General features: G+C 39.5%; 1 protein-coding gene and 1 non-coding gene across 5 annotated transcripts in view; both read left to right on the top strand.

Moving 5' to 3' along the window:
• The window catches only part of dennd2b (DENN domain containing 2B), a 61709-nt gene extending 42809 nt beyond the window's left edge, over positions 1 to 18900 (top strand). For 3 of the 4 annotated variants that reach the window (XM_042485192.1, XM_042485111.1, XM_042485273.1), the window contains 9 exons: positions 34 to 103; positions 1911 to 1988; positions 3089 to 3229; positions 3621 to 3769; positions 11354 to 11531; positions 12979 to 13020; positions 13583 to 13694; positions 15777 to 16016; positions 16297 to 18900. In XM_042485192.1, the coding sequence (XP_042341126.1) occupies positions 34 to 103; positions 1911 to 1988; positions 3089 to 3229; positions 3621 to 3769; positions 11354 to 11531; positions 12979 to 13020; positions 13583 to 13694; positions 15777 to 16016; positions 16297 to 16664 (1378 nt within the window). In that variant the 3' untranslated portion in view covers positions 16665 to 18900. The remainder of the gene's footprint in view (positions 1 to 33; positions 104 to 1910; positions 1989 to 3088; positions 3230 to 3620; positions 3770 to 11353; positions 11532 to 12978; positions 13021 to 13582; positions 13695 to 15776; positions 16017 to 16296) is intronic. The other variant, XM_042485349.1, reaches the window with a different exon arrangement.
• On the top strand, positions 14781 to 14852 carry trnae-uuc. Its single transcript has one exon. It is a non-coding gene; the product is annotated as a tRNA-Glu (tRNA).
• Positions 18901 to 20795: the final 1895 nt, after the last annotated feature.

The raw sequence follows: 20795 nt of genomic DNA, 5'->3' as shown, positions 1-20795 counted from the left end.
ATATCATGTTTATACATTGTTTTTTTGCCCCAGTGAAACCTTCTCCTTCATGTTGACTGGAGAGGACGGCAGCAGGAGGTTTGGATACTGCAGGCGCCTGCTGGTAAGCCACCGTTCAACCCCTCATCCTCTACTCCCTGTTCACACCCTGCTGAGCCCTGTTTGTTGTGACAGGCCTTTTTTCATGTGAGCATGCGATACGGTTTTCCTCTGGGGGATGTTGATGTGTTACATGACGGCCCACTGTGACAACAGGAAACAGAACACAAAGACAAAAGAAAGAAAAACTGTACTCATGATTGATTTGGTTTAAAAAAAAAAAAGGTTTGCATGAAAATGGTTTACTATTAAATACTTATATCTGTTGTTAGACATTTGTTTGTTTAATCACATATTTACCTTAAAAATAATAGAAAGAAAAAAAGCAGCCACATATTATTTGAATAGTGTTAATGCTGCAAACACACAGTGCATACAAATGTAATAATTTATGGTAAAAGCCCAGTTAGGATTGACTCATTGACTTTAATGAGAGTTTCCCAGGAGAGGCGAAACAAAGAGAAACCATGAAAAATCCTAACTTTGTCATTGTGGAGCATTTCCTCCTCATAATGAGGCCGGAGAGCCCTTTGAAGTTTTTTTGATGAGCTTCCCATTTAACTTGCGGGCAGAGCGCATGACTGTGTGGGATTCTGTGAATGTGGTGGTGATTTTGTTTGCCGTTTGGTATTTCTGACTATGTTTACAGTACCTCAGTGTGCACGTTCTCAGAGGTTTACTTGGAGGGTCTTTGTGTGTTTGTGTATGTGCTGGACGACAGCCAGATGTTTTGTGAATTCTTTGACCAGACAAAAAGATGTTTTCAACCTCGACCTGCTCTGTTGATCTGAAGTTCATCTTGATAGAAGCAGATTTTAATGAAGGTAGAGGAAGAGGTGAGCTGCTCTCCTCCAGTAACTTTGTTTCCTCCCTGACCAGCCGTTGGCAGTAACTGAGCATTCCTGAGGACTTGACTCAAGCTCCACATAGTTGATTTAATCATCCATTTGGAAAAGCGGAGGAGAAACAAGAGGAGAAAATTGTATACCTAATATGGACAAGTGGATTGGCGGTTCTTGAGTGCTTGTGCTCATTTGTGTCTGTGTGTTTGAGCGTCTGTGTCTCAAAGCACATTATGGTCTATGAGTGTACAGAGGAAGGTAGATACAATCAGCAGGAGCAGATAAACCACCTGTGTTTAGGAAGTTGGTATCCACATAAAAGACTTTCACCTCAGATCACAGACGAGATTCAAAGACTAAAAAAAGCTACAGTATTTAAACAACTTATCTGCAAATGATATTATCACGGTCTACAGGTCATGCTTGTTTTATCATGGTCTGACTCTTTGAGTTTTTGTCTTGGTTAAACAGCAGTTTTCCCTGAAATCAATTCTTTTTTGCTACTCTAAAAGAGTAACCTACACAGCAAGTTCAGCTTTGCAGCAACTACTGATTTAGAGCAGCTAGAATAATCTATTTCTGGTGAATAGTGTTAGCAAAATGCCATCTGTATGTAATTGTTCATATTTAATTTTTGCCATACGATACAGCGATGATGGCGATCATTTTCTAACCACACAGGGTTGACAGTATACACCTGATCTTTTTTTTTTTTTTTACACGGCGGTATCGGGACATGGTAATGGCTAATACGCAAGTTTAGTTATCAGAAGTGTTAGCTTGAATAAAAAAAAAATATATATTGAAAAATCTGTAATGAAAACTTACCTTAAAGAGACTTTGATTTTTCTTTTATAAAATGTGCCACAACTTTATGGCAATGCAGTAGATATTACACTCTTTGAATGTGTCTCTTTATCATACCAGTTACACCACTGACCAATAAGTCTCTAATACCTCGTCTTACAGCCAACTGGGAAAGGACCTCGCCTTCCAGAGGTGTACTGTGTCATCAGCAGACTGGGCTGTTTTGACCTATTCTCCACGGTGAGTTCAGCCTTTCTCGTGCACGCGCGCGCGCACACACACACACACGTACTGTAGACAGTCAGCTAGCGTACACTAACAGTGTGTGGTTAACCAGCTGAAGTAAATGACGTTCAGCAGACCTTCAGCTGAACGTCATTGTTCACTGGTAAACCTTTTTTTCCTCAGTCTTCTGATTTTTACTTCCTGATTTCCCAGAGTAACTGTTTCCTTCACTTTTGTGTCAGTGGTGCTAACAAAGAGCAGAGCTGTCACTCTGTTTGACTTTTCCAGCCTTATCTGATTACTTATTAATCCAAAGTGAGTCAGTCCAGGCTGCTGAAACGAAGTGGCTGCTTTATGACATGAAAAATAAATAATCATGGTGTGTTTCAGAGCTAAGTGCAAATATACAGTATTCATAGTTTAATAATAAAAAAAAGAGATGTTTTTAAAGGCTGTACAAAGGTTTGAAAAATCTGAAATCTGTATTCAGTTGTTGAGTCAAAGTAGAATAATCATCACCATGTTAATTAATTTTAGTATTTAATTTGTGAACAAAGTGTTTACCAGCCAGAGAGTATGACCTTCATGAGATAAAAGAGTGAAAGAGAGTCCCTTAAATGTCTCAATTTCGAGACCTGTACAGCAGCAAACCTGAGACAATTATGGTAAATAGGAAAGAAGGCCAGTGTTTGATTTTAAAGGGGGGGTTGTGTGTGAGAGACAACAGACCGACAGACAGGCAGAATGGGAGGTAAAGAAAGGTGATATCATATGACCTTGAAAACAAGCGATCCTCCAATCAACTTTCCAGCAGGCAGCTTGGACCAAAACAGGCAGACAGGCACACTGGGTGGAAATTTCCAATCACACAGTCATGGAAAGAAATTAATTTGCTATTTTTCAAAACAGAAAATGAATACGAAGTTCCAGACAATTGCTAGAACTCAAACACATAACAATATGTTTCCATAAACTGTTGCCATGGTCAATAACCTTGATGACGGTGCACTTTCTAGGCTATTCATTCAACATGAATAAAAACCTTGGCTCCTTTAATATTAAAAGATTTCCAGATACTTTGCGTATTGTTAAGGAAACTGTGCTCCCATGTTCAGATCCTGGATGAGGTGGAGCGGCGGCGAGGTGTCTCGGCAGCCCTGGTCTACCCCTTCATGAGGAGTCTGATGGAGTCGCCCTTCCCTGCACCAGGGAAGATTATTAAAGTGAAGACCTTTCTGCCCGGTGCAGGAAATGAGGTCAGAGCTGCTACTTTATACTACTTTAATTATGTTCATAAGTTCAAATCATTTTAATACTTTGTCGATTTTAAAACCAGCTTTGTTTCATAACAACGTGGGTAGTAGGTGTAGATGACTTGATTTACTTGACTTAAGCACTTTGCCCCTCCAAAGAGCAAAGGCCATTGACAAATGACTTCCATTTCACTCGGCTTTTCGCAGTTTTTTCTATGCCCTTTTCCACTGTTCTCTCGGGTCATGTAGCACCTGTGTCAAAAGAATTTGCATCTTTCTACTGTGTGGACAGCCCAGTTTTATGAAAAGGATATCTTTGCAGCAGATAAATACTTCTTAAATTAGATCCACACACTGCGATAACTTAAATTTTACATTTTTTTCTGTCATTCAGGTCATCGAGCTGAGGCGGCCCACTGACTCCAGACTGGAGCACGTGGACTTTGACAGTCTGTTCAGTTGCCTCAGTGTACGTCAGGTGATACGAGTCTTTGCTTCGCTGCTGCTGGAGCGTCGAGTCATCTTTGTGGCTGATAAACTCAGGTGAGGCTCCAAGTTTGTCTTTGTCCCTCTGCAGTGTGACAACCATTTCCAAAACATCATTTAATGAAAGACAGCAGAGTCTTTTACTCCCGTGCCCTGTCACCCATTTGATTTTTGTCATATTTGGGTTTCCTTTTCCTCTTGCAATGTGAGACATTTGGTCTGTTTGAGCCTTTGTACATAGTTTCTGACAAAAATAATGACGTCTCTGGACTTCGGGATGTGTCCTGGCACACTTTTGTAGTTTTCAAGCTTGAGAAATATTGGTTGCAAAAACTTTTGACAGACTGCCAGTTTGTTTGGACTAATCCTGGCTGATGATGAGAGAACTGCAACAACTTTTCTACACACATAATAATGGAAGCATTATTGCATTGTTTTTGTCAACTGGGGGCTTCACAGATGCACACTGTGTTGAACTGTTTGATTATGATGTATTGATAAGTATCAGACAGTCAGGCAACAGGTCAGTCAGTTAGTTGCCAGTGTGGATAGCTGAAGTAAAGTGGGTCACAGCGATGAGTCATTGCCAGAGGAGAAGAGGGTGGGGCTGATAAGATGCGAAGAATCTCCGGGGAGTCAGTGTCCCAGTCTGTCCTCCTGTTACAGAAAAGAGAGGGGTACTTTTGGAGCTTTGGAGGCGAGGGTGGAGTGGGAGGAGATTTGAGTGGAGAAGCAATCTCTCCATGTATCAAAGCCCAGTTTAAACAAACATCAGTGGGGGCAGTGACTGTGAGGAGAAGGAATGCACTTCCTGTGTGCACGACTCTGCCCTCTGTGATCTGTGGCTCGAAAGTCACCGTTTGACTTATGATGCCACATTCACTCCCTACATATGAGCTACGGCACTTTCTGTGTCCCTGGAGAAAATCAGTCTTAGTTGCTTATTACAGGGAGTGATAACATCAAGGAGTCATTGGGTGGGAGTCATAAGGTGGCTCACCATACAATATTATCATGATCTATTACTCAAGACAGTGACGGTTTGACTTTACAGGCAATTTTGTGATTCTGTGATAACTTGCACAGCAATCATTTATGATGCGATGCATTATCTGAAGCGGCCTTAAGAGAAAAACATTCTTCTAGAGGGGTGAAATAACTATTAAAAAACATTGTTCAGTCATACGGTATGTCGCTGAGCCCTCTCTTTATGGTCGGTTGCAACGTCTGCATAACTGCTGATGCGATGCCAATCCACCTGTCCATCTCACGCGCCATCTTACCCTGAGGGTATACTATTAATTTACACATTAAAATGTTTGCAGCAATGGAAGGACGCATGAAGTAAAACTACAAATTAAGTTGCGGAAAGCTGAAATAACTACAAGAAAGTAAATTACAAATATGAGTTTTAAAATGATGTGTCATTTATATGCAGTCATGCTTAGTGTGTATTATGCTAAAACCGTATGTGTGTGTGTGTGTGTGTGTGTATGTATTTGTGGATTTAAATGCGTTAGCGTGCATGCATACATGCAGAGCTCATGTATTTTGGTTTCTTTTGAAAATAGTGACAGGGCCTCACTGCTGCATTAATGACTTCTATGATAAAAGGGCTGTTCCCTCTGGGGCTCTGGCACATAATCCATTCCCAAAATACTTTGCCAGTAGAACATGATGTATGTTTCTTGCCTTGTAATGTATATTCAATACAAGCAGGAAGTTAGAGGAATAGCCATGTTAGGCAACAGTTTTCTGTGAGGTCCTCTATCGCTCGTTTCTTTGGCGTGTTACATTCATTTAACTTTTGTAATATTATACTGAAACTGTCTGTTGTTTTTTCCAGAGAGATTGTTGCCTTTGCATGAAAGTCTGCACAGACAATTTCTTTTTAAGTGATTGCTCACCATCCAATGCCTGTAACAACAAGCTGGATGCCTAATAAGATAAATTTATCATCAGCTATGTCACTCTCACTGTAATTGCTTAACTCGATTGACCTGAAAATGCTGAATGGGTTTGTCAGTGCTGCAGACTTATGTAAACAGTCTCTGTCAGTCCTCAGGCAAAAGTTGAAGACAGTTACCAAATTATATGTGCATGTCTTGATTTATCTCCTGCTGGCATGACAGTTAAATACTTCTACAGTAAGTGTCACTGCATATTGTATGTATTGTAACAGAAAGTATGAAATATTATTTGATGTCAGAGGTTTCCTGTTACAGGAGGTTTCACATAGTTAAGAGTCCAGCAAGAAATATAATGAAAGGTGATTAGTCTTATGGTTAAGAGAAAGAAAGAGAGGGGAGAGTAAAAATGGAGGTAAAGGAGGCTGCTTCTCTGGTTTCCCCTTTATCATGTTAAAGTTAGTGTATTATGCGATATTCAGAGCAGCAGACACTATTCGATATGTAAAGATACATTGCCTGCTCCATGTTGAGAACCGTGTGCAGACAATCCCGTCCCAGACTCTAAACATATGTTGCATTCCCATGCCCCTTGGATGGTTCCATTTACGGAGTTGGGAAGTTGTTCTTCCAACTTTTTTGTGTTTATGAGCTTTTAATTTATAATGTGGAAGCGTCGACGCGGAACGTCGACGCTACAAAAAAGATGTGTTGTATTTTTATCGCTCAGAGCGTTTAACATTCCTGTGAAGATTCATGCAGTTATCCAAGTATAACGAAACAGTTTGAAGCGGTTAAAAAATGATATGCAATAAGTGAATTATAAAAAGTTTCTTAACATCAATAAAAAATTACTTTTCAGCAATGCATCTCGTGTACCAACATTTTCACAGTTACTAAGTTGTTGTTCTGACCTGAGAGGTCCTTCATGTGAATTTTGGCAGTGGGGATGTAACTTGACTGATTATTCCCACACCACATGAATGCAAGGATAGACATGCTTTAAATGTTGCATACAGCTCCTTTAATAGTGAGTCCGCATCTATGTCTGAAGCAGTTTCAAAACTGGTATTTATACTGCATGATAAATGATACGATGTGAAGTGTTCTATGTTGGTTGAGTTTGTGCCGTCTGTTTTTAGTTTTGCACTAATCCAGCAGTCTGAAAGTGAGTTGGAGGTCTGTAGAGCACTGACACATTTTTCCTCAGACAGGTACAAATATTGCCACTGCTGCTGGCATTTTTCTAATCAGTGAGTATGGCAACACTCTCATTTCATTTAGTTCTCCGTTTTTCTCAAACACTTTCTGTAACACGCTCTGTGGAGCTGGCACGAAGCCAAAACCGCTTTTAACAACTTAACTGGTTTCCCATGTGGTATTTAACTTAGAGGTAGAGTGAAATCCACACACTGCAAACATGTGAAATATTTCTGTTTTTCAAAGAGTCAAGAAACACTTGGCCATTACCAGAGCCTGACCAGCTGATTTTTACATCAGTGTCGTTCTCGTGAATGTTTGCACCCACGCGTAGACGCTCACATACACATGCAGACACTCATATTCACAAACACCTGCACACATTCATCTGCTCTCTAGACAGCGCTGATCAAGCTCAGACATTACTGTGGTTTAAATGAGAACATGTATAGAGTTTCCCATTGGGAAGCCATTTCTCATTGTAAAATGGCTTCTGCTGTAGCCTTCTGTGGAGCCGCAGAGCTGAGATAGTGAGCCGGTGGCTGGAGATCCTTAAAGACAGGAAGTAAGGGAAAACCATTTGGGGACTAAGGGAGCAGAGAACATTCTGCTAGCGGATAAAAATACACCCTGTGCAGCTTGTCACAGGAATCCTATAGGTCTATATGTGCTCTGCTGCCTCTTTATATGATTTCTAGGTGTTATTTTGAGTTTGGGAAGAGCTTTAATATTGAAGAATGTTTTTTGTGGAGCTTTGCAGCACAGCTGGTGTCTGACAGCTGTGGTTCAGTCTAGTCCTCTTTGTCCTCTCTCTGTGGAATCAGTCTTAGCCATGCCAGGACTGCTTGACACAGTGCAGTGGTTTAGTAGAGCCGTGAAGCATGTGGTGATACAGGCTTTTGTCTCCCTCCCTCTTTCTCTCGGACACTGAAATTTTCCCTCCTCCTCTGGGCTTCGCAGACTAAGCCTCTGGATCCCATGTTTCCTGGAGTATGTGCCAGTCCAGCCTCACACACACTAAAGCAGGCCTGGCAGAGCTACAAGAGCTAATATGTCAGGATTAGCTCCCAAACCCCAACACACAAGAGCTCTGCACAAACTTCACCTCTGAGGAGCTGGTTCTCCTCTCTTTCCCTGAGAGTTGAGTCATAAATTTATGTGACTTTTAAGTGTGTAATCAAATTGAAATTAATCAAATTAATCTTTGAATCGTAGGTCATGCTTGTGTAGTGTCATTTAACAAGTAAAATTTTGAAGTTTAACATTTAAAGGGTTCACTCTCACAAACTTTGTCTCATCTTGGTATGTTAGAGTCTTATTTTCCAACCAATCCACACATATGTTGTTGCTTAAGAATCCGCTGAAATCAGCTTTGCTTTTTCAGAGGTTATTGCAGCCTGAAAAGAAAACTGCCATACAAGGCTGACAGGGGATTAAATTTGCTGTCTTATTGTATGTATATGAGGGTACCAAAATAACAAGAGATTATAATCCATGTCAGCAGCTCTTTTAGGCTTTACATGGGCACAGCGGTTTGCCTAGTTCTGCCCAACTGTGCTGTGATTGGCTCGTAATAACTTGAATCATGATCTCTTTGCCCTATGCGTCAATGTGATGAATACTCAAAACATAGTGGGGCCCGACCAGACGAAACAATATTCAGAGGAGAAAAATGCATGCTTTGATCAATTTGCTAACAAGCATGCTAACATGTTGTCGGTTACGATGTTGGTTTAACATTACAGCTTAAGTCAAAATGTTGTCAGAAAGACGTTGGACTTTAAGTCGGATGGACTTTAAATTTTATTCAGAATGTATATTGGGTTGACGATATGTGATTTTACATTAAAATTCCACATTGTGTGGATGGTAATATGACGTTTTGCAGATGTTGTTTTTTTTTCTAATATCTCACAACTAAATGACGTTCTACTTCAGGATGACATTGGCATGGGACATTTGTGAGACGTTTGAAGACGTTACATTTTGGGTAGCAGATGCTGTCTTGATATTGCATTTTGGTCATCCGAGTTCGCATACTAAACTCAACCAAATATCAACATCAAACAACATTGCATGCTAATATTAGCAGTGTTTTGCACACTGCTTCCATTAATGCAGTGCAGGCAGAACTTGCCATGGGTTTTCTTTTTTCCTCAGCAGCAGTCTGTGGAGTTGTTGGGTGGACAATTGATCTGTCAAATTGGTCATAGCTGATCAGATCAATGGATGAAAGGATTTGCTGCAGAGAAGCGAGTAAAAGCAATCTTTCGACTCAGCGCAATTAACAGTTGACTTTCATTTTCAGTGTTTCTTGCAATCTACTGCTCCCTCTGTGCCCAGTGTACTCTCTGCACTTTGAGAATGTGGTGCAACAAATAACTGAATGGTGACTATATGCCAATAGTGCTCCTAATTAACAGTTAATTTGCAAAAATATAAAATTAATATGTCGTGGCAGATGTTTGACAGGCTGCCACAAATAAGTTAATGTTTGGGAAACCCCTATTAGTACTTCACAGACAATACAGATGAGGCTGATAGAAATGTCACTGCATGCATTTGGTCACAAACCAAAAATATTGAACACCATTTCCTGGCAATATGTCCAATATTTGCTGAAATAGTTCAGTCCGGACCAAAGTGGTGGATTGTCAGACCAACATTTTCGTCCGTTTGAGTGAGTCACTCCTCTTGCATGGCTAAAAACAACTTCATAACATAGTCTGTTACATAATTTTGTAATAAAGCATCACAGAGAAGACAGTTTATCAAAAAATCCCTCTCTGCTGAAACTGTCTGTTTTATTTAGAAGGTTTTTTGCTACATATTATTCTTACCTGTGCTGTACCTGAACACGGAGTATTGTGATTGTTTTGTTACGACCCATGTGTGGTCTAGAGGTCTGAAGTTTTGGTCTAACGGGAATGTCCCTCTTTCTTTCCAGAGTTGAGTGGCAACCTCTGGTAGTGCAGAGTGTTTTCATTGCAAGTTCATCTTCTCCCAAGAGTGTGTGGTTGGGGAATGAGTGTAATTGATCCTTTTGGTATCAGTGGTGTGTAGGGCCACGTGTAGCCTGTGGCGAAGGTTTTCTGAGATCTGTGCCCCATCACTCCCTGTTGGAACTCGTCAGACCCAGGAGACGGGATCTGTTAGGAATTATCGAGCCCTCCTCAGGCAAATGGAAATCAGACCGGCCAAAGCAAAGCTGCAAGTGCTTCATGGTATGAGCGATTCTGGAAAAGGCCTAAAAAGAATGAATGCTGTGGTTATTGTAGCCTTTGGGTTTTCACTGGTGTAATTCTATTTAACCCTGTCAAGAAAACACATTTTAATCTTGGCAATTTGACTCATGGGAAGTTAAGATGAAACAGCCTGTGGCAAACATGTAGCCTGAATGAATGGAGTGGAAAAGTTTTGTGGGAGTTTTGTCATTTATCTCAGCACATAGGGTACTGATCCCTGCTCTTTGTATGTTCTCTGTAAGCTGAAACTCGGCGTGAATGAGGTCACGTAAAAGGGAGTAACTTGTGTTTACTCGGATGTTCTGTCTGCTGTTGATGACAGCGACCGCGGAAAACATTCCTCATTAAAAGTGTATATATCTCAAGTGGGGTGCGTTTGCATACCATGTTTGATCCCTGGTCTTGTTCTTGATCCATACTGATTTAGTGCTCCTCTGTGTGTGTCTGTGTGCACGATTGGACCCACAGTTTATTTTCACTCCCTTTGTGTACATGGACTGGACAGTATGTAGAGGACAGAGGGGAGGAGGGGTCAGCCACTGTCAACAAGCGGCGGATCGTGAGAAACACGGGCTGCTATTTGTGATCTCCGTTTTATACCACAGCTGTCAGAGTTAAACCAAATTGGTGCTTTTTGGTATTGCGTCAACAAGCCTCCAGCTTAACTATAGCAGCATGTCAGATCCAGGCAGCCACAATAATGCATTTTATTGGGCTAACTCTTCTTCACTTTGGTTTGTAGAACAGTGGATGGTGTTGAACTGTAAGAGGGAGACGTGCAACAGATTAAGTCATCCATTTGTCTAAAAGTTTTTGAAAGTCTTTTAGAGAAAGTGTAAGAACAGCCTGTTGGATCCACATCCGTCAGATTAGCTTGAGGAAGAACAAAGTGTCAAAGCCAGAGCACATAAACTGTGCTGTTACGCCTCATGTAAAAGTAACTGTTTCAAGGAAAAGAGGATCAAGTAGTCATTTAACCTGAGAAGAGAGATTAGCAATGGAAATACACTATTTTTTTCCTCTTGTAGTTCAGTGATTTGAACATTTTGAAAGAGTTTTTTTCTTTGCAACTACAAAAGTTCATGACTGCAGCAAGCTGTATTTTTAGGAAAATATTGTGATCATAAAACCACTGTTCCCCTCTCAGTCTGGAAAAAAAAGTTTTTCATTATCTAGTGAAACATCTGTCCTGTTTTGACCGTGTTCAGTTTATTCTGGTGTGGCTGCTGCAGGGCGTTGTTGAAGATGATTGATGATGTGTGCCTTTTTTTTCTGTCTCCCATCATCAGTACCCTGTCCAGCTGCATGCATGCAGTTGTGGCGCTGCTCTACCCCTTCTCCTGGCAGCACACCTTCATCCCCGTGCTGCCAGGGTCCATGTTGGATATTGTCTGCTGTCCCACTCCCTTCTTAGTGGGGCTGCTGTCCAGCTCTCTGCCGAAGCTCAAGGAGTTGCCAGTGGAAGAGGTGAGTGTCTCTGCTTTTTCTTTGTCAGTTTCTTTTCCAGAGTTTTACATTTTAGACCAGTGTTTCCTACGTTCTGCAGATGTCCCTAATTGCTCTGTCTCTATCTCTTTTTTCTTGTCTTTCTCTGATTGAAGCCTCTTTCTTGGAAAAGTTCATATTAGTGTCTTGGCTGATAAATTACAACAATACAGATTCAGCGTGATTCCATTAGAAGTTGGCCGACTGTTGCTGCGTCTGTTTAACCTCCTCTGCCTTTAGTCTTATTATATCAGGGAACCTGCCAGGTGACTTCCAACCACAAGGAAGGAAACTGTGGTCACATTTTTAGAGGGTGCCCCTCAGACCAGAACAACGTAAAGGTGCTTTCATTGTCATTTTTGCCACTTCGGGGCAGTGGAACAAGCTGTAAATGCAACGCTGACATATTATCACCTCATGCTGTTGACCATAGACTTTATATAAAGATAGGCAGCGCGTCTCAACTTACTCCCACATTACAAAAATGAGGCCAGAATATTGATGCACTAGTGATGTCATTTGGAGCCAGAGATTGTGCAGTAGTGATCTCCTAATTAAAACCAAACGTATCAGAGGAAACCAACACTTGAGCATGGATCAGGAGTAAAGGAGCTACCTAAAATAACAGAAACCATCTTTTTGAAGAATTTATTTGAATTGTACTTTGATTTTTTAGTTCGGCCCATGTCCCATCTTTTAACATGTTGGGAGCAGGATGTATGACTATACTGCAGCCAGCCACCAGGGGGCGACAGAGATGTTTTGGCTTCACTTTCGGGGAGCTGTCCATCTTTATGGAGTGAATGTTGCTGACTCATGGAAATGCTCTTTCAAGCTAAGGGGATCTGCAGTGTTAGATCATTTACAGTTCAGTAGATACAGTCGACCTTTCTCACATAACATAGTCATTTGATTCATTTTTTATATAGAATAATTAATTTGTGCAGATTTAATAGTAATAATAATATCTAGTTACCTGAAAATCTTTACAGCATGTTTGCAGCCAGTACAGAGCCAAAATCAGGGCAACACCAGCCAAAGATTTCTAGCCTCCTTCTCTTTATAGTTTTGCATTGCCTCAAGCAGTCACATTTATGTTAGGGTCACACCTAGTTAACTGTCAAAATTGTTAACGTTTTGTTTTATCTCAGCACTGTCTACACCTTCCTATACCTCTCAGACTGAGAGATTTGTGTGAAAAGTCAGTCAGTCACAGTTAGCATTAACCTGTCACCAACATCTGCTGTCTGTTTATGTCACTCTTACTGCTGCTGAAACTTTTCTAAACTACTAAACTTCTACACGTTATATCAGATTTTTTTTGTGCTGTAGCTTCTTATAAGGTGATGATTATGTATATTACAGATTGTGTTTTACAGAAACCAAATTAGCTCTTTAGAATAATTTGCTCTTTTTCTCCTTTTCTCAGGCTTTAATGGTCGACCTGGGAACTGACAGATTCATCCGACAGGTTAGTGAATGGAAAAAACTGACATTAAAGTGAGACTGTGTAACTTTTACTTAAGGCAGTGATTTTTATTCCTCTATTTATTTAGGGAAAAATTGCAGAACAAAAAAATCATAAGAATAATGGTAAAACAGCCCCAAGCGAAAAAAAGGTCTCCGGGTGAAGTATTTGTGTTACACTGAACTGTGTAACATGCTAAAATGTAGTTTAACTGTAGAAAAAAGTCAGCAGATTGTCTCAATAATGTATGTTACAAAGCAGCAATATTTATTTAGTGTTTAACTAAAGCCAGTAAACATTAGCCATTAAAAGTTAATGGTCAAACCAGAACAAGTAAGCAGCTCTGCAGCAAATCCCCTGAATGTATTGAGCTGAGTGAATTCGCATTTTGTTGCTCATGAATTCAGCTTTTGTGTTTTTTTTCTACTTTCAAACGTTACTCGGTCTGGCTTTAAACAGGGCTGTAAAACATGCGGTTCTCTGTTGTAACTCTGAGCCTTTGAAACTGATTCCCCAAACAGGGTTGTTTATCACTGGTGACTGCAGTGTTTTCGGTTGTTTATAGATGGACGACGAGGCCTCGCTGTTGCCGCGGAAACTTCAGGCAGCTCTTGAGCAAGCGCTGGAGCAGAGGAATGACATCATCAATCAGGACTCTGACAGCGAGTCAGACGAAGGTGAATCAGTGACAAATAATCACTTCCTACCAAAACAGATGTTTTCGCTGCTAATTAGAGCGACAGTTTGCGTAGCAGAACTTGTTCAGTCTGAGTCTCTGTGAAACTGTGATGTCTGATAAAGACTTCTCATGACAGTGAGTCACAAAGGCTCACCTCAGAGGGGAAATAATATGGGGTTTCTGTTGATGAGAGGTACTTGTCTCGCATGGCCAGACTTATCTCGCTGTGTGCCAGCATTAGAGAAAGGTCTGACTGAACCCATCATAATTCTGCACTGAGGGAAAAAAACGCTCTGTTTTGTTTGTATTTCTTTAAACCAATCACAGTCGTCTTGGGCAGCGCTAAGTCCAGGATGCAGCAATGGTGCTCCTGCAAAATAGTGTTAAGAGGAGTGAGCCCTGGTATTAACATAGACAAATCCCTGTAACAGAAAACGTCACAAACATATTCAAACATTTTAGTGTGTAGGTTGCTAGCTTTAAAGTTGTTGTTGCTGTTTCACACAAAGCATTAAAACAAAGTGTGGAGATAGGTCTGGCTATACAACATTGGTTTCACATTGCACCAGGGATTTTGAATATGTCAGATTGGTTGCTGACAGGCATTATACTTACAGTCTGCATTCTGTGAGCCGCACGATCGTTGAGCTGTCTTGGGGCAAAGTACACAATTTTGTTGTGCAATTATGAGAAGAAGAAAAAAACAGTAACAGTCAAACGCACTAAATTTAGGTCATTTCCTAATTTTTGTCTTTTTCCCCCCTTTTTTCTTTATTTCTATTTTTTTTAGATGATTTTTAAGAAACATGGACAATAGATAATAAACAAACATACACTGGAATAATAAAAAATAAAAATCAATTTAAAAAATCAAATAAAAAATGCATGAAAACAAATAATATACACAAATAAATAAATAAATTAGATAAATAATTAAAATAAAAAATGTCTTGAAATTAGAATTTAATAAATAAATAACCTTAAGTAAGACATGCAAGGTTTCTAAAGTTATTTTGCCTTTCAAATTAAGAGTGATGCGGTTGTTTTTTAGTTTGTTTGCTACAGTGTGGTCCTTATGCATAACTCCCATATGGTCTAGCGGTTAGGATTCCTGGTTTTCACCCAGTCGGCCCGGGTTCAACTCCCGGTATGGGAAATGAGGTTTTATGCAGGTATAACCCCCAGGGATAATAATTGACTTATTTGTGAAGCACTTACAAAACTAGAGTAACAAACCGATTCACAGAGCGAATGATACTAAGCGAATGACACTAATATGGATATTGAAGAGACATTAAAAATGAAAATGTGTTGTTACGTGCTCAAAGACATGAGCAGTGATTCATATCGCTGCATTAATCAGTCTACATGAGACAGACTTTCTGCTTCCCACATTCTTACATTTATGTTTAAGCTTGACTTTATTTTGTAATACTACAACACACAACTGTCTGTTCTTTAAGGATCGTGCAATATTTAGACTGTAGTGGGCCCGGCCCACGAGCTGGCCATAACACCTAACGTTTACTGTACAAAACAACTAACATTACAAGAAAATAACAAGCTGCAACAATAATGTAAAACAGCCGGGGAATGCAGAAAATGAGACAAAAACCCAGTTATTTTGAAATCGTCCTTTAATGACTTTATAATGAGTCTTTTCTCCAGCCATGAAGGCCTCTGTGCCTCCGTAAGCTCGCTCAGATTTTCCATTAGCTCAGTTCTAGCACAATATTCCTGACATACTTTGACAACACCAATGTAAGAGAAATAGATGTAATAAAAAGGGAACCACAATATTATTATTTCTTATTTTGTGGTCGCATGAGCATGATGGGATACGTCCCTGAATCTCTACACAGTGAACAACAGCTGTGGGCACATTTTATTACTCGTGTGGCTGCTAGGGTCGAGCCAAACCATGAATTCTACTTTAATCTTTACTTTAGACTTTAAGAACTATCTGTTTTCTTGGAAACTGTCATTATTCTATACTGTGTGTGACATAACCATTTTATCACTTTATTATGAGTGACTGAACTAAACACTGTGATTAATCCCTTTTCCTTTGTATCGGCAGAGTATAACTCCTTGAACAGCCTGGTGTCAGAGGCCTTCATCCGCTTCTTCCTGGAGACCATTGGCCATTATTCCCTCTTTATCACTCAGCATGATCGTGGGGACCGCATTTTCCAAAGAGAGGCCTTCCGCAAGTCTGTGGCGTCTAAAAGCATCCGGCGTTTCCTGGGTGTCTTTATGGAGTCTCAGATGTTTGCAGGGTTCATTCAGGATCGGGAGCTGAGGAAGAGCCGAGCTAAAGGTAAAATGTTCTTCCTTTATGTTGTTTTCCATGTCTGCACACTTTTCTCTAAGGATCTCCGCCTCTGTACTGACTGTTTTACTAACTGTGAAGGAGAGAACGCTGCAGTTATACTGATCTCTAGTGGCCGAAAGTTACCATCAGCATGTTTTCCCACCACATCTGTCTGCTACTTGGCAGTCACAGTTGTACCTCCCTGGAATACAAAGATGTTTCATATTTTCGCTCTCTCTCACTTTTTAAATAAAACAATTAATCTCTTGTGTGGTGCTGCTGACAGGTCTCTTTGAACAGAGGGTGGATCAGTATCTGGAGGAGCTGCCAGACACGGAGCAGAGTGGAGTCAACAAGTTTCTGAAAGGCCTTGGTGAGTCCTGCAGCAGATACACAAGGCTAGACTCAGATAACAGAGGCAGCTTTAAAATCAGGCTGCTCAAATATTTCCTCCACAACTTTATTGAAAACTCTCATACTACAAGATTAGATCACACACAGCTCATTGGTAATACTGTTGTCTTGCCAGAGGGAGCTACACACCAACTTTTCCAACTTTCAGTAGCTGTAACTGTTTGCTCTGTCGAGAGTTTAACTCTTCGTCAGTATCTAACAATTTGTGATCATCACAGAAATACTTATAATAGTTTATAATAAGGTCAAAAATGTGTTTTGCTCATTGTTACTTCACTTGGATCTTTGAGCATCACAGTGTAGAATGATGTATGTGCTGATTTTGACACTAGAAATCTGTTTTCACATTTGTTTGCTGAAGTTTCTCTATGCTCATGAAATTTCAGTTTAATTATATACTATACAGGATTTTCCTTGAACAAAAAAAGAAAACAATATATAGACTCATACAGAAGTACTCACTCTCAGTTATCACCTATGGCACACTAGAAAGTCTTAAAATGTCTTATATTCAATGTTAGAAATATCAGGCCTTAAAAGTCATAAAATAGTCTTAAATCTGAATTTGTGAGTCTTAATTACCACAAATATTTTATCTACCAACAATTTCATGTCTCCATCATTTACTTTCTTTTTGCCAAAACGAGTCAGGCTCCTCTGCGAGAAAGTTTACTTTTCTAATGTTACAAATCTTAAAACTGAAAGACTGAACCTTATACTGTTGTTTTTACTTTTTTACATTTGTTTTTACATTTTCTTACTTGTTTTGAACATATAGATGAACCTAAATAACTCTAATAACCATATTCCTATATGAAGCCTACCTTTTCAAAGGACCACATAATCTACTTACCTTTAACCCTACTTCACCTGCAATGCTTGAATAAGCAAAAAGAATAAAATTTGTGTCAAATTTGGTTTTAAATGATCTTGAAAAGTTCTCAAAAAGCCTTAACTTTAAAGATCTGATACCTTCAGGCACCCTGGTATTTTTCTGCAGAGATTCAGCCTGTATTTTCTGTGTTATGGACGTTCATGGGCGTGTACCCCCACAGTGCTCAGGTGAGTTCTGGGTTTTATAAAAAGGCAGGGATCAGGTGCCAGACTGCAAACAGCAGGCATCCAAGTGACACGTCACAGAAAAACGCAAATATAGTGACGTGAAACACCAAACAAGAGCAAGTGGGTACAGCTGTGGCTGGAGCAACTGTGTGACACAACAACCAGCTACTTGACTCACCCACCATACCTGCATGATCAGCCCCCACCTTTTGGCCCAGAAGTTAGCATTTAGCTAGCTCTGAAGTGTCAGGTTAAAAGAGAGGAGGTTAAGGTAAGGATTGGAGATAAGGTAAGGGTTACACCTTGTTATTTTTAAGGTGACTCATCTCTTTATGTAGTATGAATAAAGTAAATAAATGAACTGAATTATTGCTATGTTTGGCTTCGTATCTATTCACTACGATGTCCCGTTTAAGCAGGGTTCAAATGAGTGTTGCACTGGTGGATTTGTGCCGTACTGGTGGTGGGCGCAGGCTGTGGGGGCGTGCTGTGCAGGCTTCAAACAGAAGGAGAGAATCTAGGGTTGATTTTTATTAGGGATGCAAGATTTTATATTTTATGCCAACATCCATTGATAACGTGATATTATCGTGCATCCCTACTGCTTAGTGTACCTGTAATGCTACATTTTGTATATTAATCTGGAGTATTATTTGTCATTAAAAATGTCTGGAGGAGATATTTAAAGATTTTATCAGAAAGCCACACTTTTTAGCGGATATTTAGATTTCTACACACAGTACAGTCGGCTGAATCGGCGTTAAATCACACTGAACCTGACATTATCTTCGCTTGATTTAATTCCTATATATTGTATAATAACCTGCATTGACTTTACACTCTCATACGTAGTGCATTGACATGATTTAATAGGTTTGTTTTGACTTTTTTCAGGAAGTAAAATGAAGTTTCTCCACAAAAAGAACTGAGGGGAAATCATCTTCCTGTTTTCAGTCACACAAGATACTGAAAACCTGACGTCTCAAGTCTGTGCATCATGATAATTCTCACCTTTTTATAAAAAATGTTTTGTCAAGGTTTTGTATGTAAACATGTACATATTATTTCACTGTAAGCTGGCTGCGATACTCTTCAGTGTATGTTTATAGTACCTTATGAGATAGCGATAGCAGGACGGTACACAGCAAGTGAGCCGCAGAGTAACCACTGATGTCCAGGTGTGCTTGGGGAGAGTGTTATCAGAGTGTGTGAGCGTGTGTGACCTGACATGGGCAGAGATGTACAGTTCATATGTTTTCATTTTGCATTATTTCACTATAGTGTTGTCCTCTGTTTAAGGAGTGTAAAACCTATTCGAAAACTGTACATGCATCAAGACAATGAAGAAAATGATTGTAACTCTTCATAGAGTCTTTTACAGTCTTTTATTAAAAAATGTAGTTAAAATGCTAAATGTGTGAGTTTATCTGTGTTGTTATATTTTGGTTAAAGGTCAGTTTAAGATCTTAACTCATCATAAATGTATTATTATATTTCTTTCAGAAAAAAAAGCACTTTTTCTCTCATGTCAACCAAAAAAGGCCAGATATCAACAACAACAATACAGATTTACTCCGCAGCCTTTATTACTCACAAAAACGCCTAAAGTGTACAGATTGCGTTTTGATACGGAAATATGTAATTCACAGTTTGCCAGATAATATAAAAATCACCTCTTTTTATATCCGACATCTCAATGACAGCTTCCCCCAAAGCTATGCATTAGCAGAAGCTGGTAAGATCCCAACAGGCACAGTTAGTCTAGCACCAGCTACCACATGCTGCCTGTAACCTTATTACGTCTCTGCACATCACTCCGGTGGCTGTCACTGCCACGCTGTTATTAGCTCTCCTAACTGAGAGGCTCACTCTGGATTCCAGCCGCCATATTACTTTTCCTCCACTTGTGTCCTTTACTTCAATTAAGTATGACATTTGTTGTGAAATTACTGTGTTCTCTGTTCAGGATTAAGACGAACATTTACTGTAAATTTGTTGTCTTAGCTTACATGGAAGTTTATTTGTCATGTCACATTTCAAGATAGTTTATTTTCATTTTGTGTAATGTTATAATTTCCTCTCCTCTGCATTTTGTGCTTCCCTACTTTCATGTAATGACTTTACATTTTTAGAAAGAATACAAGCTTTGCGAGACAACATTTGGTGATGTTGCTAGACCACATGCATTAGGACTTATTTCAGGTGAATGTATTGGAGAGTTAACACCATGATGAGGACGATCACTCAGTGAGTACTGTAATGTGAGTACATTTTGTTGCTTCTGCTTTAATATGCCGGAGAAAGTCTTTTGATGCTGTTTTTTTATGGGAATAATTCTACATGTTGGTATTTAAACTGTACATACTGACTGACTCATTTTAAATATCCAGTAATTTTATCTTTATCTTTAAAAAAACTTAGATTTTATAGTTTTTCATGTTTGTCTGAAGGGAATATTGAAATGTGAGAGGTATTATTAATTTTATTCATACATGAAGACTTTGGTAAGCGTAAGCTGTAGCATATATGTACAGTCATGGACTGATTACTGAATGGGCGTAATGGGCACGGGACAAAGTGTCATGGGCCCCCTAGCCTTCAGCTGCAAAATGTCACTCAAAATAACACATACTGACCAGGTGGGGACTCAAAATTACCACAAAGAGACACAAAAACTCCACAAAGAGATGCGAAAGAAAAGCAAAAAAACCCCACAAAATGTCTACAAAATGGGCAAAACCAAAAAGGTCCTTCAAATAGATACAAAACTACCTCCTTAAGGCACAAAATTACCTCAATAGGACAAAAAAGGCCATCAAAGATAAACAAAAGTCATCTAAAAAAATTAAGAAACTTACCTCAAGACACAAAATGACCACATTAAGAGACAAAAAAACAACTGACAGATAATAAAAATTACTCAAAGATTAACAAACTTACAACACAAAATTACTTCAGCATTCAAAAACAACCTCAAAAAGACACAGAATTAACCCACTAAGACACAAAATTGCCTAAAAGCAACACAAAATTACCTCTAAGAAATGCAAAATTACTCCATGAAGAGAAAAAGTGACTAAAAACACGCCCAAGGACTATAAAGAGATGCAAAAACAACACAAAGTGTGAGTGAATGTCTTCTTTCCTTTTGTAGGAGAGGTTTTAGGACCTTTTGCACATTTGTGCTCAGGGGCCCTTTGTTTTATAATCCATCCATGTGTACAGTATATCTCTGATTTTTTAGCTGCAGTGGTGGGAGGTAAAGTACATTAACGCAGGTTCTGTACCTAAGTCCAGGTTTGAGATTTA

Source organism: Plectropomus leopardus, chromosome 1 (genome assembly GCF_008729295.1).
Source record: "Plectropomus leopardus isolate mb chromosome 1, YSFRI_Pleo_2.0, whole genome shotgun sequence".
Lineage (NCBI taxonomy): Eukaryota > Metazoa > Chordata > Actinopteri > Perciformes > Serranidae > Plectropomus > Plectropomus leopardus.
This window is presented reverse-complemented; position numbering and strand designations above follow the sequence as displayed.